This window comes from Acinonyx jubatus, chromosome C1 (assembly GCF_027475565.1).
Source record: "Acinonyx jubatus isolate Ajub_Pintada_27869175 chromosome C1, VMU_Ajub_asm_v1.0, whole genome shotgun sequence".
Lineage (NCBI taxonomy): Eukaryota > Metazoa > Chordata > Mammalia > Carnivora > Felidae > Acinonyx > Acinonyx jubatus.
In genome coordinates this window covers 61477203-61503383 of record NC_069381.1, presented here as the reverse complement: position 1 = coordinate 61503383, position 26181 = coordinate 61477203, and the positions used below count along the sequence as shown (strand labels likewise).

The 26181-nt window shown below is 38.8% G+C and overlaps 1 protein-coding gene across 4 annotated transcripts in view; it reads left to right on the top strand.

The window, feature by feature from the left end:
• The window catches only part of CRYZ (crystallin zeta), a 35618-nt gene extending 9931 nt beyond the window's left edge, over window positions 1-25687 (top strand). For 2 of the 4 annotated variants that reach the window (XM_015068687.3, XM_053214242.1), the window contains exons 4-9: window positions 1078-1241; window positions 6057-6108; window positions 10353-10502; window positions 13708-13809; window positions 13909-14004; window positions 14442-15531. In XM_015068687.3, the coding sequence (XP_014924173.1) occupies window positions 1078-1241; window positions 6057-6108; window positions 10353-10502; window positions 13708-13809; window positions 13909-14004; window positions 14442-14606 (729 nt within the window). In that variant the 3' untranslated portion in view covers window positions 14607-15531. Of the gene's footprint in view, window positions 1-1077; window positions 1242-6056; window positions 6109-10352; window positions 10503-13707; window positions 13810-13908; window positions 14005-14441; window positions 15532-25403 lie in introns of those variants that run through there. The other 2 variants (XM_053214241.1, XM_015068686.3) reach the window with 2 other exon arrangements.
• Window positions 25688-26181: the final 494 nt, after the last annotated feature.

Sequence of the window (26181 nt, the reverse complement as noted above, 5' to 3'; positions counted from 1 at the left end):
AATATTTACATTTTTTTTTTCAAGAAAGAAGAGTTAGGGCAGGTGTTTACAGTGATAGGCTAATTTCCCTAGCATGCAGGTCATGTTGGACAGGCTTGAATGCTTGCATAGTGCCATACCTGACCCTCAACTATGCATCCGCTGTTCAATAGCAAGGACCCAGCAGAGTTTACTGAAAGTCTACTGTGTTTCTGGTGCTGTAACAAGGGAAGAAGCCTGTTTCGGCTCATTTTACTATCAGGATCCACAGATAGTTTCTTGCGCTTGGTGTATGCATGAAAAATGAGGGGGAACATGTAGAAAGGATTTAGAACAGGTATTTAGTGTGTGGAAGAAACCTTACGTTTTATTTTCTCCCTAGTATACCAGAGGGAAAAAAATGGTTTTATTAACTGCCATTTACTAACTGCTTAATCTGAGCAAATTATTAAACTTCTTTGTCCCTCCATTTCCTCATTTGTATAGTGGAATTAATCTAAAGTGGTGATAAGAAAAGTACTTACCTCATAGGCTCTTGAGAAGATCAAATTAGACAGTACTCATTAAGCACCTAATACAGTGTCTTGCACAGTAAGATCTCAATGAAGATTAGTTGTCTTCATGTTATACCATTCTGGAGGTTCTCTTTCCTCTTATTTTTTCTATTTCCTTTAATTTTTCTTCTTCTTTGTTTCTGCGAATAAAACCTTTAAAAATGTTCAGGGGTACCTGGGTGGTTCAGTAGGTTGAGCATCTGACTCTTGATTTGGCTCAGGTCAAGATCCCAGGATTGTGGGTTCAAGCCCCACATTGGGCTCTGTGCTGAGCACGGAGCCCGCTTGGGATTCTCTCCCTCCTTGCCTCCCTCTACCCCTCTCCCCAGCTCGTGCTTTTTCTCTCTCTAAAAAAAAAAAAAAAAAAAAAAAAAATTTTTTTTAACCTTCAGCATTTTGAAGCTATTTTTACAAGACCCTAAGATGTAGAAAGCAATACATAAATACTTATTTGTTGTTATAATGGTTACATTATGAAGGATTATACCCATTTTGACATAATTTTTAATCCCTGGTGCATTTATTAATCTCTTGCTTTCCCCAGAAAGGTGACAGAGTTTTCACTACCAGCACCATCTCTGGGGGCTATGCCGAGTATGCTCTTGCAGCAGATCACACTGTTTACCCACTGCCAGAAAACCTGGACTTTAAACAAGGAGCTGCCATCGGTATCCCATATTTTACTGCTTATCGAGCTCTGCTCCACAGGTAATAACATACACTGTCGCTTATACTGCCAGTATTGCCTTCCTTCCTGCCATGCGTCCATGTATCCGTCTCTCATATTTGGTTACCATTAAGTATTTATGGAGTGGAAACTATGCTAATTTGGGAGATTATTCTAATCACTGGGGATATAAAGAAGAGCAAAACACTGTCTTTATCTTTAAGATGCATCTGACAGTCTAGTAAGAGAGATAGACATAAGAGTAATATTATTGATGTATAATATGGAAGAAGTACAGTGGTGTAGATGTGCATAGGGATTTGTGGGATCACAAGGGATGTAACAGTGGTGATGAGATAGGGCTTCCTGCAAAGACGTAAGGCTTGGATTATTTTAAAGTCCTGGTTCAAAAATCTTTGTTATCTAGCCCTAGAAACTAATTGCTGCAATCTAAAAGTATAGTACCCTAGACCCACTGGTCAGCTTCCATGGTTGGGATCTAAGAATCTCCCTATATTTTTTTTAATTTTTGCAAATGTTTATTTATTTATTTTGAGAGAGAGAGAGTGTGTGTGTGAGCAGGGGAGGGGCAGAGGGCAAGGGAGAGAGAGAGAATTCCAAGCAGGCTCTGCACTGTCAGCATGGAGCCCAGTGTGGGCCTCGAACTCCCGAACCATGAGATCATGACCTGAGCCGAAATCAAGAGTCGGATGCTGAACCGACTGAGCTACCTAGCTGTCCTTAACACACACACACACACACACACACACAAAGATTTTATTTTTAAGTAATTTCTACACTCAGTGTGGGGCTTGAACTCACAACCCCGAGATCAAGAGTCACATGCTCCACTGACTGAGCCAGCCAGGCATCCCTCTGAGAATCTGTATTTTCATCAAATTCCCTATGTATTTGAAAAAAAATCAGAAGGGGTTATCCTGGGGAAGGATAGTTCGGAGCAGGGAGGGAATTCTAGACCATAGGAATAGCCTAGCATCGGGGGGAAATCTTGATATTTAAGGAGAGCTATAGCAGTTTGGTTTTGTTGAATAGAAGATATCAAGGCAAAGAGTGGCATAGAATTAGGCTAGAATATAGTCATTTCTCAATAAATGTTAGCTATCACATGGAATAGATTTCATATTATGAAAAGCAAGATGATAGAGCTCGCATATTGGTTCTGTAAGGGATTGGGGATCATGAAATGTTTCATTCAGGAGAGATACTGTCATATGAGTATTTTATTAAGATCACCGGTCAGCTATGTGAAAGGTGACAGGATTTGGTGACAGGAATGGAGAAAGAGATAGGGGGGGTATTATGTGAATATCTCTTAGGCATAATACTTACGGGCCAGAGTAGAAAAGGTGGAGAGGAAAGGATAACTATTGGAGGGCAAAATCAGGTTTATTTGGTTGAGTGTTTGCATGTGGACAATGAGAGAGAAGAGGAGCTTACGGATACTTCCAGCTCTTTAGCTTGGATAATGTTTAAAGAAAAGGAGGAAAAAGTGTCAAATGGAAGCTGAGTCCAGTTTTGGAGTTGAAACCAAAATAGGCATCGTAATGGAGAAGACCAGCAACCTGTTAGGTGAAAGTCTGAAGCCTGAAGGCTAAACATGTAACCGAGGGACTGTCAGCCTGTGTGTGGGAGCTGATGAGATGAAAGTGACTGAAAGCCTTCAGGGAGTGAAGTGCAGGGGAGTGAGAATAGAACCTTTGAGAATATCAGCATGTAGGAGTATAGTCAGAGGTAGGGACAGAGTCCTAAGAGACCAAAGGGAGTGTATGCCAAGGCCAATACTGTTTTGCCCTACGACCAGCCCTATGACCGTGGTCCAGTTACTTCCTTGCCTGAGCTGTAGTTTACTGATTTGAAATACGTGGATAGTAATAGCACCTACCTCCTAGGGGTGTGGTGAGAACTAAATGAGGTAACACTGGTAAAGATCAGCACAGAGTCTGGCGCAGAGCAAGTACTCCCATCAGTGTTGGCAGTGTTAGGGACAGTAGTTGATGTTGTTACTAAGGAGGGAAGCTAGCCATCAAATGTAGCAGCGAGGTGTTTGGGGAATAAAAAGAACAGGCTTCGCAGTGAGGAGGTGATTGGTGACTTGAATCAGGTCATTTTCAGTAGTGGTGGGACAGAAGCTTGAGTGAGTGGGCTAGAGAAGGAAGCGGAAACTGGTTCCTTGAATGGAGGTAGGGAGGGAGGAGGGAGCAGAAGAATACTTGAGGACAGTGTGGGGACAACAGGATTTTCTAAAGGTTGGGCAAGAGTTGAACATGTTTATAGCTGAGAAAAGATCTAGCAGAGAGGGGGCGATGGAAGGTTTGGAAGAGAGGGTGGAGTGGCAGATGGAACCAGATCCTGCAGAAGGCAAGATGGAAAGGACTTAGGACATATGTAGGGAGATTGGCTTCAGCTATCCGAAGGACAGCTCATCTGCTAAACCTATAAGATGTGAAAATGGCATAATTATGGAAAAGTTTGTGGGTAGGGAGGTGGAGTGTTGAAGGAACTCATATGTGATTGCCTCACTTTTCATAATTAAATATGCAAAGTGATCTTTTGAGAATCAGAACTGAAGTGACACCAAAATGCATGGTCATGTGAGTTTTGTTTTTTTTTTTTAATAGTACTAAGCCATTTGGATAGATTATCAAAGAAGTTAGATTTTAGCATTCATCTAGGCCTGGAGTACTAGTGGCAAAATGGAACAGTGCAAAGGAAATGAGAGCACTGGAGAGGAAGAGAGGGAGGAGTTGGGGTAACCTACCTCAGGGTCCAGCTGTCCAGCAAAGGAAGCGAGGCCAGGAGCAACAAGTGGGCAGAAACTGAATAATTGAGAGATGCCAGTCTCTGGGAAGTGGAAAGAAAATTTTTGAGAGAATATGGGCTTACAGAATTAGGAGAGGAGGTTGCTGTCATAGCATTGGTTATTAGGGTCTGCTATTTCTCAAGTGGAATGGTTGAGGGAAGTTACCAGGTTCAGCCTTGGGAGAGAGTGGCCAAAGGGGAGGAAAATTCAGGGATTGTGATTCAAGGTTTTCTTCCCAGGGAATGTTGAAACTTTTTAGATTAGGGTTGGTTTTGGGTGGGAGAGAAAGTCTGTGTGCCATGTACTAGTCTTCAGTGACTGGGAGGGAATAAGGTACAGCATCATGGAAGGCCAGGCCAAGGCTCCAGCCCCTGCCGTGACCCCCAGGGGAAGATGACTGTATTCGTCAGGGTCCTCCAGAGGAGCAGAAAAACAGAATTTGTGCGTACTTATGTATGTATGTACATACACATATGTGTGTGTGTGTATATATATATATATACGTATAAGATATATATATATATATATATATACGTGTATATATATATATATATGTATATATATATATTAGAGAGAGATTGAGGCAGGGAGATTGCTCTGTGGAGGCTTGGTGAGTTTAAAGTCCTGAGAGGGTAAACTGGCAAGCTGGAGACCCAGCAAAGAGTTGCAGTTCAAATTCAAAGTCAATCTATGGGCAGAATCCCTTCTTGCTCCAGAAGCCAGTCTTTGTTCTATTAAAGCCTTCAGCTGATTGGAAGAGGCCCTTCACAGAGACATCCAGAATAATGTTTGACCGAATATCTGGCCCCATGGCTCAGGCCAAGTTGACACATAAAATTAACCATCACAGTGACTCTGTGCAAGGGTAGAAGGATCAGAGCAGTGGGCATCCAGAAGAGGGTTAGCCTGCTTTTTCACCACCCCACCCCAAGCCCAGTGGTTTAGGGAGAATGTGCTTTTAGTGTTTGAGGGCTTGTTTGTAAGTTTTTTAAAAACGTTACTGGGAAAAGTATTTCATATCCCATAGTATAACGTTAGTTATTCTTTCTCTTACATTTATTTATGTTTTACTTTTTAAAGTATCAAAGTGTTTTGGTGATAGTTATCTTAAGTTTATCATTTCAGAGTCTCCATTTAACTCACTGCCCTCAGTCTCCTTATCTCTAAGCAAGAGTATTGGGAAAAGCTTCATTTACTGCTCACAATTGCCATTTGTCGGCTGTTAGCATAGAGCCTTGAGCAAGACCCAGGGTTATTTTGTTGTTACTGCCAGATGTCTGACCACCATGTCTGTACGGTGTGGCCACCCCTATTGTTCTAGGAAGGAAGGGATCTCCTGAGAGTCAGATCTGGATCATAGAACAGCTGCTGGATTGTGACATTAGCACTTGTCCATCTGGAATAATAAAGCATCTCCTGTCTGTCTCGCTGCCTGTGCCTTATTTTTGGTATAATAGAAAAGTAGTAGTATGAACCAGAATTAAAAAGAATGTGTCATTTCACCAGAGGATCTAGACATTTTGGGGGTGACATAGAAACCTTTGTGACAGGATTTATCGTACTTCTTACTCTCCTACCATGCCAATTCAGCGTTGCTCTCTGAAATGAAGGCTTAGAGGTTATACAACCTGATGTTCAAAGGCAAATGTTTCCTTAAATAATCTGACTTCTGTGTTTACTTGGACATTACCCCGGGCCACAGAATAACAATTAGGCTATAAAAAGCCTGTTTTGAGACACTTTCTGGGGGAATGAATTCGAGAGACAGGCATGCAGCACAGTGCCTGGCACATAACAGATTCCCAGTAAACGTTTGTTGAATGCATAAATAAATTTAAGGTTGTCTTTTGTTTGTGGCTCTGAAGAGCCATTGTTTGATCCTCTAAAACCTGGAGAAAATTGGGGGCTGTAAAGTAGAATGAGCTTCCTATTTGGGGAAGTGTTAGCTGAACTGAGGGTAGAGTTTTCTTAAGAATGACAAACTCCTGGGTTAATTAGCTTCAAAGTGAGGTGATGATCATGCCTTCTTTTGCAGTGCCCGTGTGAAAGCTGGAGAAAGTGTTCTGGTTCATGGGGCTAGTGGAGGAGTAAGTATTTTGTTTTTTAAGTTTATTTTTAAATGAGATTTTGTTAATGGGTTTCACATTATATTTCTTTTAAGTCATTTTTAAAAGCCAAATTTATAAACATAGTCAATATTTATAGTCAATAAATATTCCTTTTTGTAGTAAAGCTTTTTTTGAGTTCTATCTTCTGAAGGTGATTCTTTGTCATTAGTTTAGCATTTCTTGGTTAACAGATTCAACAGACCACCCCATTAAAAATGTGTGTATTAGGTTTTCCACCTGTGTTGGGTGTGGACCAAGATAAACTGGCTTTGTTTTTGCCTTCAAGTAGCCTATGTTATAATAATATTTATTTAGAATTTGAAACAGTTTTTTAAAGTTAATATTAATTCCTTATTCCCTTAGATAAGGAAACTAAGGTTCGTTAAAGCTTTACCTGCATTGCCCCAGACAGCACTGCAAAGCTGCACTGTGAATTCTGAGGCCCTTCTATCTTCCTTCTACTGCTCGCCCGCTGCGCTTTGATGGCATTCATGGAAGGCACAGTGTACAGCTGTGTCCTTAACTCCACAACCCGTGGCTTAAAATGCTAATGTGGGGAGGTGGGGAGAGGACGGAGAACTTTAAAATAAGCCCTTCAGTGAAATAACCCAACACCGGGCTGTCAGAAGCTTCTTCAAGAAACCGGCTGTCAGTCTGCCTCTGAGGAGCTTAGAGGAAAAGTTAGAGCTCTGAGGTTGGAATTTAACAAGAAATCCACATGACCTCTATCCTGCATGTAGAGGCTTTAGAAATTTTGGAGATGAGATTTCACATTTTTAAAATACAGGTCCTGGGGCTCCATAGCTAACCTTGAGGAAGCTGGTTAACCCTTTCAGAGCATTATGTATTCTGCAGAGTAAATCGACACAAGTAACCTATTAAAAATGGCACATTGTACCCAGCATAATGAGTGGCATCCTGAAAATGTGAATTTATGGCTAAAGGTGGCCAGGTGGTACAAACACAGAATTCAGCCCATTGTGTTTCTGTTACTTTAGAGAGATGAAGCATGAGGTACCACACTTAGCTTCCTGTCTACCTCAAATAGATCAATTCTGAAGGATGTCACAGATCAGACTATTTCCTGAAAAGACCAAGAATGTCTTTTGGGGGCTTGAGAAAATATGACAGATATACCTTGTCAAAACTTCCCATTACATACCTTCACTGAAGAGGCTATTTTTGGGTTAAATTAAATTTCACCCAAAATAACTAAAGGATCTGTCAAACATGCATTTATTTAAATTGCTTTGGCTTTGAGAGAGCTAACCTTGTGCTCTGTATAAAAGAGAGAGGTTTCAGTAGGAAGGGGAGAGAAGAGTTTAAAGAAAATCTTTTTATTCCCTTCACCCTCTTGTAAAAAGCTCAGTCGCTTCACCATGATTTTTTTTTTTTTTTTTTTAAGGCAAAATCCATACTGTTCTCTGAGCTGGCTGAGTTTGTTAAATCCTTGGCTGGCAGGGATAGGCTGGTGGCCTGGTGTGTGAAGCGCTTCTGATCCTGCCTGCCCTACCACAGGGAAATAGTACTGGGTTTTGTCTTGCTTCTGTTTGTACTTTCTGTCCTCATTTAATGCAAATTCCTTTGGGATTATGGTGTGTATTTAAAATTGTGTGGAATTTATGAACACGGTTGTTATCCAGATATGTTGGTGGGGAGTGCCCTCTTTTAGTGTCAGCAAAGTAAATAGAAGAAAAATAGTTGACACATTAACGGTACATCATCTATCGAAGGGGTATTGCTGATATAATTGTTGACAAGAATAAAGTAAACAGTACCTTCAGAACAGCGATTAGGTGCTTCTTTAAAGTAGAATATAAAGAGATATATTTACAGTAAGTTTTTAGTATAGGTGTAGTTTTATTACAGGCCTGTTTTGTTTTTTTTTTAATTTAAAGTAGCAAATCAATAGTGCTAACTCCATAGTATAATGTATTTCATGGAATTGAATGTCTCTCTCATCAGACAGTGAGTTTTTTTGTTTGTTTGTTTTGGTTAAATCAAACAAATCCCTGCCAAAACCCAACAGAGTTCAGGCTCATCACTCCCATATGCCATACAATCTTTAAAGTCCATTTCAGGCCTGGGGAGTCTGTGATTCTGTTACAATTTTAATCAGTTTCTATCATCATTTTTCATTTAAACTCTTTACTGTCATGCCTAGTCCATGATTTTACCTTCCTCTTAATCGTTGGTTATCAGCGATGCGTGGTTTGGCATCATCTCTTCTCCCCCTCGAACATTTGGCGCAGTGTCTGGGGACATTTCGGTTGTCACTGGATGGAGGGCTTCTGGCCTCTAATGGGTACATGCTACTCTACACATCCTTCAACATACAGGATCGCACCCACATCATAGAACTGTCCAGCCCTGAATGTCAGTAGTGCTAAGTTTGAGAAGCCCTGCTCTAAATGTACATGACACTTATTTGTGCCATTCATAGATCATGTAACCAAACATAGATTTCCTAGCACTGTAATTTAAATAATTACTTTTATCCATATTCCTAATATACATTTATTTCTCCTTTATCCTAAGCACATTTATGTAATGATCTAGTTACTTCGTGCAATCTGTGGCTCTGAATACCATCTCTAAACTGATGAATCTCAAATTTATATTTCCAGCTCCATATGCTTATTCAGCTGATTACTACACATTTTCACTTAGGTGAGCAAATACAGCTCAGCTTGCTCAGAGTGAGTCTTGATACTCTTACAAACTTGATTCTCTGTACTCTTCCTCAGCCCTGTTAATCTACCCAGTTAACCCGGCCAGAGACCCAGGAGACCGCCTTGACTTTTCTCTGTGCCTCACTTCTCGGATGCAGTCCATGAGGAAGGTCCATCTTACTCCTATCGCCACTCCCCTCTTTCTGTCTCCCATATAAAATGTTCTTTTTATTTATTTATTTATTTATTTATTTATTTATTTATTTATTTATTTATTTTGAGAGAGAAAGAGAGAGAGCACATGGGAGGGGCAGAGAGAAAGGGAGAGAGAGAGAGAACCCCAGCAGGCTCAGCGCTGTCAGTACGGAGCCCAATGTGGGGCTCGAACTCAACAAACTGTTAGATCATGACCAGAACCGAAATCAAGTGTTGGTCGGTCATTTAACCAACTGAGCCACCCAGGTGCACCTGTCTGATAGCTCTGAGTTATCTCTTAAATATAATCCAGAGCCTTTACCTGCAAGGCCCTGTGTGCCCCTCTGGCCACATCTTGCTCTGTCTCCCATGTGCCCTGCCTTTAAGCCGCATGGACCCTCTTTCTGTCCTTAATGCCCCAGGCTCATTCCCACATCACAAGGTGAGCTACAGCCATTCTGCCCACAGCATTCTCCACCAGACTTTCCAGATCTGCACGTGGCTCGTGCCTCACTTCACTCAGGTCTCATCTCTTCAGAGTGGCCTTTGGTGATGATCTAACTAACCCTTCTCTCTATCTCCTTGTAACACAATAGGCTGGGGTTTTTTTCATAGCACGTTTTTATTTTCTGAATTTAATTTATTCATTTATTTGTTTGTGTTTATTATTTTTCCTCTTTCTTAAACATGTTTCTTACACGAAGTACCATGTCTAGCACATAGTAAACATTTAACGGTCATCATATGGATGAATAAGTTAATTTGCTCATACGCCTGTCTCTTCCACTTAAATGGTGTAACATTTGTTGTGTAATACTTTAAATGTACAGTGAAAGTATGAAGCCAGTGAGCATGTTTTGAATAGCTTTAAACTCTGTACCTTCTGTGCAAAGCAGATGCTAAGTACACGTTTTGATACAGTGGTTAAAGGCTCAAGCTCTACAGACTGATTTGGTCCAGCTCTGTGACTTGGTCCTGTTCCCATCTCTGTGACCTGGGCAAGTCACTTACAATATATAAGTTTCAGTTTTCTCATCTACAGAACATGGACACTAGTCATATCTACTTCATGTCTACTTACATACATGTAGACATTTCATGTCTACTACATACATCATGTCTACTTAGACTTACTGTGAGGATAAAATAAAGCAATGCATAGAAAGTATTTTTTGTGGTACCTGGCACATTATAAATGCTCAATAAAAGTTAGCTGTTATTCTTATTTCTTCATTTAGACTCGAAATTCCTTAAGGATAGGGTAGGACCTAGAGGAACCTTCTATTATATATATTTAAGAAATATTTGCAGGGATGCAAAGAATCTAAAAGTATGCATTTATATTTTGTTTTTCAGGTTGGACTGGCAGTATGCCAGATTGCTAGAGCTTATGGTTTAAAGGTTCTGGGCACAGCTGGTACCGGGGAAGGACAAAACATCGTTTTGCAAAATGGAGCCCATGAAGTGTTTAACCACAGAGAACATAATTATATTGATAAAATTAAGGTAAAATTAGTCCACAGTTTTATGACAGTAAATTTTGTTTCTTGAGAGACTTACTTTTTTGTAACCTTTTTTAAGCAACCACTCTCTTAAAGCTGTTTGTTTTCTTTTTTTATGCCTATGTGTGTCTTAAAGTTTTAATTAAAAAAGCAGAGATATCTAATTTTCAGACCTCACTCTCATTTGACTTGTTTATGTTTATCAAATAAAATATAGCCTTTCCAGAGTCTTAGTTATAAAAATTGGTACTCTTTAATGCAGTCACATTTTGAGTAAAGTCATAGCTTTGTATTTAGAGCTGAGAGGTGTTCTTTTAAATTTTTTTTTTGATATTTGTATATATCATATATTGTGAAATGATTACCACACTGAGTCTCATTAACATCCATCACCATACATAGTTACAAATTTTTTTTCTTCTGATAAGAACTTTTAAGATATGCTCTCAGCAACTTTCAAATCTGTGATACAGTATTATTAACTATAGTTGTCATGCTGTACGTTATATCCCCATGACTTATTTTTTTTTTAATGACTGGAAGTTTGTACCTTTTGATCACATTCACCCATTTCACCCAGTTCCCACCCCCACCTCTGGCAACCATGAGGTTTTCTTAATTTCTTAATATAATTTCTATTGGTTTAAATTTTCCAGAGAAGGTGAGGTAGTTACAGATTACAAATTGGATCTGTCTAAGCTAGGGGACAAAGTTTACTTGTCAATTGTATGCCATGGAAGAATAATCACTACCACAACCAGAGTTGTGAGGTAGGCTTTAGTTACTCATTGCATATATTTCATTGCTAGAGCAGAATTCAACCTAATCCTCAGACTACTTGCTCATGTTGAGAAAGAATTAGAATTTTCCAGGTACTGATTACTATGTAACCTAGGTCATTACAAATTGAGGAAAATATGAGTGAGGGTTTGTGTATTACAACTACATCATCTTGCCAAAAAAAAAAAAAAAAGCTGTGTAAAGGCACTCTTTTGTTATATATCTAGAAAACCTAAAATTAATTGAATATTCATGCCTGATACTATTATCCAAGAATATTTATAAAGATGAAAAATGCTCAGTTATTTTAAGAATATGTTTTTGTTTTGCAGAAATCTGACCTTAAGACCTTGAGGTCTTATGGCTTCTATGTCTTCTACTGGCTCCTTCTGCTTAAGTCTCTCTCATTCTCCAGACCATTCCCTTAACCCTTTATCAAACCCTCCACACCCTCTACCACCACACTTGAGAAAGTAGTGAGGACATCTTTTACTTCCTTACCTCCCGTCACCTTCCCCCGCATGTTGCTTCCACCCCAGCTACTTATACCTCTTGTCAGAGGTCACTGGTGGGCTCCTAATTACCCATCTGCTGCTTTTGGCTTAGGCCTCATCCTGCTTGATTTTTTGGGGTTTTTTTTTTTGGCAGCAGCTACCCCTGACCACGTCTCCTGAAAGCTGGTTCTTGTCTTACTTGCCTGACTTCATTTCCAGCCCCCTTCCTCCTCATATTACTTAAATGTTGTTGCTCCTTAGACTTTCCCCTTGGTCTGCCATCCTCCCTGGTGCTAGACCTTCCTCCTGACCAATCTCATCTCCCCTGGTCAGTTAGTGCCTGCATCCTGCTGGTATCCAGCACTGTCTCTGGCGTGAGTTCCCTGCCTTTGTGTCATCGGCCTCCTAGATGTCTCCACTCATCTGCTCCCCTCAGACAGTCACAAGTTTTATTTTATATTGCTATCTTTTAATTATCATTCTCCTTCCTACCCATCAGGCCGATCACCTCCCTCTATCAGTTTCATCTCTGACATGCCTTTCAAATATATCTTCTTTGTTCTGTTCTCCATTGTGACTTAGTTTAGTCTTCATCTTCTCCAGCTTTGTCTTTTGTTTATAACTGACTTACTATCGCCTTCTATCTTCACTGTCTCTAGAGTTATTTGTTCTCCTAAAAAAAAAAAAAAAAAAAATATATATATATATATATATATATATATATATATATATATATATATATATATATGTATCTCCATGAGGATAGGAATTTTTGTCTCTCTTGTTACCTGCTGCAGCTCAGTATCCTAAAACAGGGTCTGACACAAAACTTAATTAATACCTGCCCCCCAAAAGTCTGGATCCTGTAACGTGGCATCAATGTGTGTTACCAGTCCATAGCAACTTATAGTCTCTACGTCTCTCCCTTTCCCTCCTCCCCACCCCCCCCCACCCCCCCACGTTCCCAAACACATGCCTCAGCTCTGCTTGGCTACTTTCTGATCCTGACCTGGACTCTCAGTCCATAGCTCTTTGCTTTTTCTGTTTCTTCTGTCTGGAGGGACTATGCCTCATGTGTGTTCCGCTGGCTCTTCTTCCTCCCTTTTTACTTACAGGACTCCTGTTCATTCCTCAGGGCCCAGGTCCTCACCTCTGTGGAACTTTCTGTGATCATTACAGGTGATCAGGGTTGTAACTCTGTTTTTCTCTATAACCTGTGGTTTATTTCTGCTCACGCAGCACTTGGCCCATTCCATCACAGCTGTGTCAGCGGTATTTTCCATCTTTCTCCCTAGCTGTGTTTTGAGTTCTCTGTGTCCATCTTTGAATTCCCAGTACTTAACAATATCTGACACAGGTATTCATTTTTTTTTTGTTAGAATAAAATGAATATAAGGTGTATATGTATAACTTACTTAAGAGACAGTTTGGGATGGCCGAGATCTCTGAAAAAACCCAAAAGAAAAAAAGTAGCTGATTGTAAACCACTTGGGACAAAACTGAATGCACACACAGAAAAAATCTGCAACGCCAGACAGCCAGTGATTTTCTTTTGTTTTTTGTTTTTTTTTTTTAAAGTGAAAACCTTTTTGCGATTTACGCTTTGTTTTTTTTTCTCTGTGAAAATACATTTTGAAGACAGAAAATTTTCAACTATTTATAAAATAAAAAGTATTTTATAGTCGAGTCGAAGCACGTGAAATTTATTTAGTATAAATCTTTATCACTTTAGATGTTGTGACTAGTACCTTGGAATTACATCCTCAGTATATAATTAGATCATTAACATTTGTGTTATAGTCTTAAAAATGTAGTATTTATGTCTTTTGAAACACATTTCTGCAATATATAGGACTACGATAACTATTTTACAGGGTTTTTTTTTTTTTTTTACTTGTTTTCTTATCTCACTCTGGGTTCTTTTTTATTACACAGAAATCTGTTGGTGAAAAAGGAATTGATGTGATCATTGAAATGTTAGCTAATGTAAATCTTAATAATGATTTGAATCTTCTGTCACGTGGAGGACGAGTAATAGTAAGTATTTTGGTTTCTTTTTACCACTTTGAAGTTTTACCATGATTTAATACTATTTTACAGTAATCTTTAACTTAGACGTGTTGTTCTTCATAATAGGTTGTTGGCAGCAGAGGTCCTATTGAAATAAACCCACGGGACACCATGACAAAGGAATCTAGTATAATTGGGGTTGCTCTCTACTCATCAACTAAGGTAGGAAAAGAAGTGATTCTGATCTTGGTAACTTAAACACTGAGACAATTTGCCTAGTCAGACAGACTGAAAGTTTAAGCAGATGTTTAACTTAGTTATCTGACTACATGAGTATGTTAAGTATTAGTCACTATAAGATAACCAGGGTGACAATTGATTTATTTTCCAAGTCAAGACACTTTTGAGAGAGAAAAGACATACTATTAGTAATTACTTTAGGACAGTAGGTATTTTGTGAACTGACACTGTCTCAGACAAATTGGGCTTATGGTTATTCTATATGGAACTACTTTTTCTGTAGTTCTGGACAAGTTGACAAAAGCCACATATTTGTAAGAAACCGTTTATGTTCTAACTCTCAGAATCTGAAATTTTCTAGTGCTTCTGGAACTTAGGTCGTATGTTCTTCTACAGACATACCTTTTTCTTTCACTTAGGAGGAATTTAGGCAATATGCAGCGGCCCTTCAAGCTGGAATGGAAATTGGTTGGCTGAAACCTGTAATAGGTTCTCAGTATTCATTGGAGAAGGTGGCCCAGGCTCATGAAAATATCATCCATAGCAGTGGGGCTACTGGGAAAATGATTCTTCTCTTAGAATGATTAGGTCTTTCATGTATTTCTTGTGCAATTAGAAGTTTCCTGCCCCAGTTTTACTTATACTACTTTTGCTCTAATAGTGAGTTTCTTATATTGAAAAACAAGATTTAGCTTTAGAGATCTGGAATAAATTGGAGTACAATTTATTTTATAGTTCACAATATGCTTTATGCCTCCCACTGAGCTCTAATCAAGGAGTCATCATAGTAGGAAGTAGAATGTTAGTAGCCATTTGGCATTGGGTACATTACAGAAATTCCTAGTACTTGATCATTAATTCCATACCTTGGACTAAAGCAAGCTAATTCAAAGTAAGACTGCATGATTTCCAAGCCTATTTGTGCTTGTAAAGGATCTTCAGTATATGTTCAGCCCAGAACTCTATTGGACTCTGAAGATTTTCTAGACTAAACAAGACCCCTTTTCCAAACTAATCTCATAGGCAAGATAAACAATGTCCACAGAAATTTGTTTTTTAAAAAATAGTTTTCCAATATTTCCCCAAATATTAGAACATTCACTGTGTTAATGGTTGATTACTAATTATCCATATATTCTGTGAAGATAGCAGCCTTATCTTTGTTATAATGTGATAGTAGGTCCGTAGTCTCTCCAGATAGATACTTCTTGATGATTTGATATTCAAAGTAAATTTAGAATTATCTGTGTGATGGGAGTCATATATTTTTCTTTAAATTACTAAACAAATTTGACCTATTAAGAGTGGGCGGCTTTTGTTTTCATAGCATGGTAACTTGCAGTGAATTCTGTAGAAAAATAAAAACTGTTTATCTATTTCATCTTTATATAATACTTGCCTTACATCACATCTCTTACATAGTTCCTAATGATTAATTCCTAACAGTGTTCTGTGTTGGAAGTCTTTATCTATACTAAATAAATGCCATCAATGTTATGTGCAAGGAAATGAGGTTTGATTGTTATTTTTGTCCTGTTTTTCTTTATATGAGCACAGCCTCCTATATATGTACAAACACACATGCGTATGTATAAAGAGATTTAAGGAATTTTCTCATGCAGCTATGGGGACTGATAAGTCTAAATCTATAGGGTAGGCCAATAGAGTTTCTATATTGCTGAATTCTTTCTCTGGGAAACCTCAGTTTTTGTTCTTAAGACTTTTGACCGATTGCGTGCAGCCCATCTGCGTTATGAGGATAATCTACCTAGAGTCATGTGGTGACTTTTTGTAAGCACATAAATAAAACATGGTGACATTACATTGATACGTAAAACCAATCATCACAAGGGAGTGACATAAGAACACAGATGAAGGGAACTTAATGTAGCATGAGATTTCCAGTTACACATTTAATATTTTTGATGCACTTGTCAGCTGCCTCTATCCAGAGTAGCTTTGGCCATAGAAGTACAAAACTTGGGTGCTTCTAAAAGGGGGGGGGGGGGGAGGAGTAGCATTTCATTTTTTTTCTTAATTTTTTAATGTTTAGTTTTTGAGAGACAAGAGTGTGAGCAGGGTAAGAGCAGAGAGAAAAAAAGGGAGACACAGAATCCGAAGCAGGCTCCAGGCTCCGAGCTGTCAGCACAGAGCTTGATACGGAGCTTGAACCCACAGACCGTGAGATAATGACTTGAGCCAAAGTCAGATGTTTAACTGACTGAGCTACCCAGGTGCCCCAAGAGGTAGCATTTTATAATGTCCTTAGCTCAGCTTTACTCAGGCAAGAAATTCTATGTGCCAAGGGGCTTCCACAATTCACGGTGTAAAGAGCTTTTTTTTCTGTGCAAGATAACACTAAAGAATAGCAAAACCTATCAGGTCGCTTTGACCTGGCTCTCTCTGCCTCCTCAACCACATCTCATAGATGGGAAAACACCCAGATCAATCCTTAATTCTTTTTCCAACACTACCATTTTTTAGCATGGTGATTTTTTAAAAATATGTCATTTGAAAATTGTCACAGGACAGTTTCACTATAGGGCTTTAGGAATAGCTCATATTTGGGGAACTTCCTATATCGAAGAAGAGAGCCCAGAAATGTTATATCATAAAAAGTGATCTAGTTTCACTTTGGTGAGTGAGTCGGACTGTTAGGTGTTGATGAAGACAGTCTATGTATACTCTTTAAGAGTGAGTCTAGGGGCACCTGGATGGCTCAGTTGGTTAAGCTTCTGACTCTTGATTTCGGGTCAGGTCATGATCTCAAGGTCATAAGATTGAGCCCACGCCTGCTTAAGATTCTCTCTTCCCCCCCCCCCCACTCACGCACCCACACTCTCCCTTTCTCTCAAAAAAAAAGAAAAGTGAACCTAAATCAAATCACAAACCTGCTGTGTGATACAGATGCTTGTTAAACATGTTAAACATGCCAGAGGTTGGTAATCCCTGGTTATCCTTTCCCAGCTTCATGCAAAAATTCGCACAAAGATTATAACAGTACTAGAAACTAAAGAAGAAACCCTGTGCCAGAATCCACTGGGAATTTATAGTAACTCCAGTGTCCATCATTTGATTCATTGACCCAAATTAGCTGGAGAGAAGTTAGTAAAAAGCTCCAACTCAGTCACTGCCTCAAACTCAGGGCACAGGAGCTACACTACCTAGAAAATCAAGTCCCTGCTGCCCAGACATCATCTGAGCTAGCTAGAATTGAGATCTATGCCCACCCCCTCAGTAGTCCTCTGCCCCTTTCTTTCACCTGCATGATAGAAACTACAGATTTCAGTTTGGGGTACACCTGCAGACTCAGGAGTGAGGGGGACTTTGCGCCACTGAGTGTACAGTCACCACAGAGAAAATCTTGCTAATGGGTGGAGGGTGGAGGATCCCTAGATTGTAACAAATGCTGGAAGGTGTATAACCCTTACACAGAGAACATTTGTCTGACTTGAGCAATGGCAAATTATCTAAGAATTGGAGCATAAGATGCTCCTGCATTAGTGCAGCAGGCAGTGGAATTGACTCAAGGTATTTTTGAGGCCACCTCCTTCCAGGTATAGATCTGAAAGGAACTGAACTCCCCTATGAACAGACGCAAAGGCATGTGAAACCAACTGTCGGGTAGTGTTGTTAAAAGCATGGGTTGTGGAGGCAGATGACCTGGCTTTAAATCCTGGCTTTCCTACTGACCAGCTGTAGAGTCCTGGGCAAATTAACTAGTCATTCAGTTTCAGTTTCCTCACACATAACACAGGAGTAATATCTACCTTAGCGTTTGTAGAAAGTTAACAAGTTCAAGTCTGTGAAGTACTCAGTGCTCTGTCTTGCATAAAGAAGTGTTTAAACAAATAGTCTTTCATTTTTATTATGCATAAAAAAGGAGTAAGTTGAAATAGAGGAGGGAAGCATCCTGAAATATGAAAAAATAAAATAAAAGCAAACCCCCAAAGCAAATTCCCATACAAGGAATAGATCAGCATAACTGACGCTACTGAAAACTTCAATGGTCATATGGGTAAATTTGATCACTCTAAAAATGTGGAGAAAGAGATGAGAAAAAAAAAAGATATAGCAAACAAAAGAAAGAAAAATACGAGTTTTGAATTATAGTGTGCCACTCCAAAGAAAACAGAAAGATCAAAGTAATATTTTCCTAAACTAACCAAAAGAGCTAAGTTTATTTACTGATAGTTTTTATTAGATCTATGCAAAATTAATAACAACTACTAGTTTTTTTTTTTAAGTGTTTATTCATTTTTGAAAGACAGAGACAGAGCACAAGCAGGGGTGGGGCAGAGAGAGAGGGGGACACAGAATCCGAAGCAGGCTCCAGGCTCTGAGCTGTCAGCACAGAGCCCGACACGGGGCTCGAACTCACGAACCATGAGATCATGACCTGAGCCGAAGTCAGACGCTCAACTGACTGAGCCACCCAGGTGCCCCTAAAAACTACTAGTAATAAAATATATCCTTTAAAAATTTTTTTAATTTTTAAAAAATTTTTTTTAACGTTTATTTATTTTTGAGACAGAGAGAGACAGACCATGAATGGGGGAGGGTCAGAGAGAGGGAGACACAGAATCTGAAACAGGCTCCAGGCTCTGAGCTGTCAGCACAGAGCCTGACGTGGGGCTCGAACTCACGGACCGCGAGAGCATGACCTGAGCCGAAGTCGGCCGGCCGCTTAACCGACTGAGCCACCCAGGTGCCCCTATCCTTTAAAATTTTTAGAAGTCACACATACAGATATTAGAAGGGAGCATACAGAAGAATCATTATTTACAGTTATATTATGCAAACCCTGGAGAATACAAGAGAATAAATGGAAAGAGTTCAAACTTATGAGTTCAAAAAGGTAGCTAATTGCATAATAAATATACAGAAATCGGGGTGCCTGGGTGGCTCAGTCGGTTAAGTGTCTGACTTTGGCTCAGGTCATGATCTCGCAGTCTGTGAGTTCAAGCCCGGTGTCAGGCTCTGTGCTGACAGCTCAGAGCCTGGAGCCTGTTTCAGATTCTGTGTCTCCCTCTCTCTCTGACCCTCCCCCATTCATACTCTGTCTCTCTCTGTCTCAAAAATAAATAAACGTTAAAAAATTTTAAAAATAACAAATCTACAAAAATTAATATAAACCTGATCAATCAGAAAATATATTGGAGAAAGATCTATTAGCAATAGAAATACTACTTAAATTTAAAAAGCAGTGAAATATAAGTGACCAAATTTACAAGAAACATACAGGACCCTTAAAAAGAGAACTACAGAACTCCTGGAGGACATAATGGAATACTTAAAGATTTCTTGATCAGATTCATGTACAGACTTTCCTCTTGTACTCTGGAAATTCAACGTAATTCATACCAAAATCTCAATAGGACTTTTTAGAATCTTGAAAAAATGTTTTCAAAGCTTTTTTGTGGGGAAAAAAAAATAGGCAGATAGCCAGACACATTAAAAAAAATACTTAAAAAGTTGGAACGAGTCCCAGCAGATATGAAAATTTTTTTCCCAAGTTAGAGTTACTAAAGTATTAGTCCAAGATCAGTGGAACAAAAGAGAGTCTAGAAATGTTTCTCACTTTTGTGGTTGACAATAGGCTTTGAGATGGTTCAAAAACTTGAATATAATAAATAAAATTATATACAACAAACAGATGGTAGAATATTTTTTTATAATCTTGAGAGGTGAACATCCCCTTACACCATTACTCAGAAGCCCAAACTATCAAAGAAAGAACAAAATAGGAAAAGTAGAAAAAAATCCATAATTACACATAGAGATGAATCATCTTTAAAAAATTCTATATTAAATGATGGACACCCTCGAAGAGAATGAAAATGAGTGGACCACCCATTCAACAATAGATGCATATGGCAGCAAACGTAGAGAAAGAGTTGTTCACCCTCATTAGTAACTCAAGAAATGGGCACTCATGGACTATGGATGGAAGTATGAAATTGCTTTTGTTCTGGACAGCAGATAGGTAATGTCCTTAAGTTTAAAATGTGGATCCTCTTTGACCCACTAATTCCACTGCAGGAATTTATCCTAATGAGATAGACATGTCTATAGAGGCATATGTCAAGGTTGTTTTCATTGCAGCATAGCTAATTATAATAAAAAATTGGAGACAACCCAGATTTTCATCAGTTAAGTCATTAAAAAGCTAATATATTTGTATAGCACAATACAATGTAGCTATTATAATGATCAGGTAGATCTATAGCTATTAGCATGGAAAGATGTTCAGGACACAGTATTAGGAATATTAAGTTTAAAGAGCAAATACAAAATATGTATAATTCCAGTTCTATTTCACTGCAGTTAATTATGCATTTCAAGAGATGTCTGTTAGATACTTATCAGAAGGTTCTGATTTAGTAGTGGAGTTACAAAGATTTTCCCCCAACACTTTTATTTTTTCAACATTTTCAAATATTTTTGAACAAAAGTTATTTCTGACAAACCAACAGCTAAATTTTATTTAAGAGAAATTCTTCCTTATATAATAAATATTAGGTTCTAAAGAGTTTAATATAAAAACATCAAAACAAATGACTAAGTTTCAGAGTACAAGTATATATCTTACCATGAACCATCTGTAATTGTATGCCTGCACATTCAGAATTCGTTTTTATCTGTGTTGGTAATTTATGATTTATTCTTATGACATGCTTGTTAAAAAATTATTGCAGTGCATTTGTGTTAAATTTGCACTAAGTGGATTGTAATGATTTACTTATTTTATTCTTGTTTTTGAAATAAGTTGTCCTCAGAAAATAGTCCATTTTGTTTTGAAAAGATAAAATATTCTTCAGATGATAACTATCTGATCTTGGGAAAGCTTTGTATGTACCTTTTTAGTAATGAACTCTCAGATTTAACTTAGGGTTAATAAAAAAAACAAGAATAACTTAGGCTTATCAATTTGTCTTGGATGTTTATTTTGATTGCAACATCACATTTGAAATCCAATTGTAAGCATCAGTTGTAATCAAAGCATTTTTAGTAGGTGTGACAAATGCATTGTAACAAAATTGTACCCATGTATTATTTGGTGAAATATTATTTTGCTTAGGAATTAACACTGTAATTCTGTTTCACAGTGTATCCATACAATTTGGGTTTTTACATGTCTTGCAGTTTCTTTTATCCTAAAGTAGGTTTGAGTTTATTAGCTGGCTTCACATAGTCTTGTTTATAGACCTATCACTATAGCTTCTAAGTGCTTCTCAGATTATGTTCCTTTTTATGTCTATCAAACTACATTTCCACATAAATGAAAACTCTTAAGTTGCTAGAATTCTTTGCCTCTTTATCGTCAGCCTGCTGGCTAACTAAATGAGGAGCACTGTTTTTCAGTTTTGTTCCACCCAGTGGTAGGCAGTTTATCTGGAATTTTTATTTCACAATGAAGAAAACATTAAGCTATTTATACTTACATGTTTATTTGTATCCTTTGTCTTCATCTCTTTCATTGGAAGTGATGACCATTCTGTTTATTAAGCATTAATTTCTCCATCTTTTCTCTGAATCCTTTTGCTCTGGCCTCTTCATGAACCTTGCTCTGTCGAATATTCCTGAATCCTGTAGCTTCATCATCTCCCTAAGTATATAAACACCCCAGGTTCTTTCCTATCCTGACTTCCAGAACAACATTCTCCTGATACCCTTGGTTTCTTTGCAGTTTCCTTTGTAAACATCTCTTCTTCCATTCACCTTTTAAATGTTGGCATGCTTTACTTTGAGACTTTTTTTCTCTGTACATTCCTCTTGACTTGCATCAGAGCCCAGGCATCAGTATCACCATTGTGCACTCAAACCTTTATCTCCAGCCTCTTCTAAGATCCATAGGATGAACCATCCACTGGACAGTGCTTGGATGTTCCACAGACATCTCAAAATCAGTATGTCCAGAATTGGATTCTTCCCAATCTCAAACCTGTTCCTCTTCTTGCATGTCCTAACTCAGTGAATGAAGACAGCTTGTACCTGGCTACCCAAGTCTAGCAGTCATTTCCAATTCTTCCCCCTCCTTTGTCTCCAGTACTGCATCCTATGGGCCAGGAACCTGAATGGCTTCCATTCTTTGTACCTACAGAACCTGGTCTTAGCTCTCGTTGCTTCCTGCTTGACTTTCTATCATGGTATTCTCACTGGCTGCTTGGCCTTTATTCTGGCCCTACTTTGAATCCATTGGCCACACAGTACTAGAGTGATCTTTGTGAAATGTCTCATTAAAATCCTTTAATGTTGTTTCAAGAAAAACAAAAGAAAACAAAACAAACAAAAAACCTCTTTACCTTCTCACAAATGGCACTCCCTCTTTAGCCTCTACCCTCACTATCTCTCCATTCTACCAATCTGCTTGTCCTTCCTTAAATGCATCATACTCTTTTGTATCTCTCTTCTGACATGCTTTCCTCCAAGTCTCCACCTACGTAAATCTTATTCATCCTTCAAAACTCCTCCAACATGACTGTTCGGAGCACCTCCTTTCCACCTCGCTGGTGAAGGAGGGATTCCTCCACCCGAAATAGTGTGAGAAGGCCAAACACGCAACACCCAACACTGGCCAGGTGAGGTTGGCAAGAGTTACTTGTCATATACACCCACAGCTCAGGGAAAAGGGCACTGAATGCCAGAGAGGGCCACATGGGTAGTTGTACTTGGGAGCCAAATGAATCAAAAGGCACTTTGGGAGGCCTGCTTTGTAGTAACAAGAGGGTAGGGTACCCCCTGGCTCCCACTGGGGAATGTGATGGGTTTGAAGAGTTTTACAGGCTGGCAGAGAGGTCCAACTCATTGTGCTGAGGACAGGATGGGTCATAACCAGCCCAGCTGACAGAGGAACAAGGGTGGGGAGCCTTTCCCACCAGGTCAGGGACATTTCTGGCAAGAGTAGGGGAACTCACAGCTAAGCCTTCAGGGCCCTGTGAGTCTCAAAGATGTGAAGGCAGCACATGGAATCTGAAGCCCTACTAAATACGATAACATCCTGCAGACAATCTTCCTTGACCACCCCTAATCGGAGTTAGGCACCCTTCGACTCTGTTCCTGAAATAAATCTGAACACTTGCCACCCTGCCTAAGGTAGTCATTTCTTTTTGGAAGAAGGTGAGTACACACACACACACACACACACACACACACACACACACACAGATGCCTCATATAAACATGGTAACAAAAAAGCACACCTTACACCATTGCAGTTTACTATTGATTTGTCTGCTTTGCTGACGAGAATGGCATATATTTCTTGAGTGAAGGGACGCTGTCTTTTATTTCCTAAATCTGTCTCTGTACCTCACTGGTAAGCAAACATTTATTGAATAAGTTAATAAATATTTATTATGCACTGATTTGTGGAATGTGCCTTAACTTCTGCCTGAAATTGTGTTCATAATGCATTTTTCAGATATAAATTCCAAACACTATGGTTTGACCAAGGAATGGGGAATTTGCAGCCAGTGGGATCCTAGCACTGTGCCTGTTTTTCCTAGAGGCATGTCAGAGGCTGACTGGAGGATAGGGGTACACAGAAGAAAAGCAGCAGCCATAGGACCAGGGAAAGAGCCATGATCTAGACAGCTCTGGATCCCCTAGAAATACTTGGGGAAGATTTTTCAGGGAGCTGGATGCCCTAGGCCAGACACTGGACTCACTTGAAATAATAGGATTTGTGTTATTACTATTATTGTGGCCTCACTTCCAGCCCCTGCAGTGGTGAGGACTGGGAAGATTTAATTTAATATGCCTTTCTAAAGTGACTAGACAGTGAAGAAATCAGTTTCCAAAGCAGAGGTAGTTTAAAGTCCTTTAAAAAAATTTAAAATATACCTGTTCTTTGACTGCATTCAGTCCTTCCACTCATTTGATCCCTCATTGCTCTTCAGTGGGTTAGCCATAACCAGCCCTCGCATTCCACCAGGCCTAGGTGGTGACTGGAATACCTTCAACTAGTACGGACACCATCCATCTACAAAATCACTCAATGAAACCTAGCCCTGCATCAAACCTGTAGTCAACCCCCAGTTTCCAGTCTTCCTATCACTGTGTCATCTGCCCACTGAGGCTCTAGCCAATCAAATGAAATATGTGCTGCTGAGCTGCCCCCTCTCACTTGCCCTTCAAACCCAGAACTTTCCCGCCTGTACTCCTGTTCATGCCATTTATGTCCCGTTATTGCCCTTTCTCTAGATATATTCAGGAATTAAGCATTTGATTAATCACAAGATGATCTCACTATATCCCTGTGTGCAGTGTTTGGAAGATGAGCAAGGCATTTTTCCCTCTGGACGGTAGATAGAATGTGGGAGCAGCTACTAATCAGATATCACTGAAACTTAACGAAAGCAAATTGCTGTAAACCACAAGCTAGGGAAGAGCATGGAATAGCTGAAGCTTAGTAGGATAAGCAGTTGCTAATCAGGAGGAGTGAATGTTTTTATCTTTTGATTTAACTTTTTTGCACTAGAACTTAAGCTTCTTGAGGTGAGGAATAAAACCTAATAGCGCTGTAGAGGGCAGGCATTCAAGTGTTTGGGGAGTGAAGGATTATAATGGCCAGTTAGGTTTTTCCTACCTGCAAGCTTTGCTATATCAAGTTGTATTTATATATAGCTTTTAATTTAATTTAAATTAAATTTAATTTAATTTAAATTCATTTTAATTTAATTTTTTAAAATTTTTAATTTATTTTAATTTAATTTAAATATAGCTCCACTTATATTTATTACGAATATATGTTTTTAAGGCTTTTTGTTTTGTTTCTTCCATAAAGACAACTTTTGTCTTTCTTTACATGTCTATTTTGGGTATGCCTTACATAGATTAAGAGAAAACAAGGATTTGGAAAGCAGAGTATGCCTTTTATTACAATTTCTTTTTACATAACCTTTTTTTAAAAAATTTTAATGTTTATTTATTTCTGAGAGACAGAGAGCACGAGCTGGGGAGGGGCGGAGAGAGAGGGAGACACAGAATCCAAAGTAGGCTCCAGGCTCTGAGCTGTCAGCACAGAGCCCAACACGGGGCTTGAACTCACAGAGTGTGAGATCATGACCTGAGCTGAAGTCGGTCGCTTAATCAACTGAGCCACCCAGGGGCCCCTTTTTATATAACCTTTTTGAACTAGATTCAGGTAACTGCCTAGCTCTCCTATCAGAGGAGAAGGGGGCTCTGCACTGTAAACACGCAAAAGAGAATTTTAGAAAATAAAATATTGTAAATTGATCCATTACGATTTTTCAGTTTTCTCAAGTACATTGCAAAGTAGGAAGAAAAGACAGGATGAGGGCAACATGGTACTCTAACAACCAGACCATAATAACCTTAGTTAGGTGTAGTGTACTCTATATTTTTTCTCTGGACAGGTACAAAGGAGGTTCAAGTGGACAGATGGATCTTTTGCTCCCAGTAATCCTGGTCAGTGTTTATATAAACTCTCTGAAGCATGTGAAGCCTCAGGTATGCAACATAACCCTGCACAACCACAAACAAGGGAGAGGCACATCTCCCAGAAACAATACTTGCTTATCAAGTATTATTACAAATAATGCTATATCTCAAGTATTACACACACACACACACACACACACACACACACGATGTATATTACATATATATTTAATTGAAGTTGAAACTGTATTGCAATTTACATATATATATATGCACACAAACATATAACACACATATATATACATATATATATTTAATTTGAAGTTTAAACTGTATTATGGTTTACATACCACAGAGGTATGTAAACATGTTGGTACATTAACTGTAAATTGCAGATTTAACACTTGGATCAAGTATGAAAAATTTGGCTTTGTATACTGTCAAAGCTCAGCTCTGGGTACCTGCCATCTTGCTTCAAAGAAAATCTCACTCTGGATGGTTAAGAGGAAAAAAATGGAATTTTGAAGAAAATAAAAGTAAAACCGATGAATTAAAACATTCATTTTCCTTTATTATTTTACTTGAATGAAACAAGCATCCAGACGTCATAACCTTACTTAATTTTAGCTTGCAAAACCTGTAACTGTCTAATTTTTAAACTTCTAAATATAGAAAGTATATAACACAGGTAAGTATTAATTTTTAGATGTCAATTCAACTTAGTAGGAAAAAAGCAATTGATGTGCTTCAGTA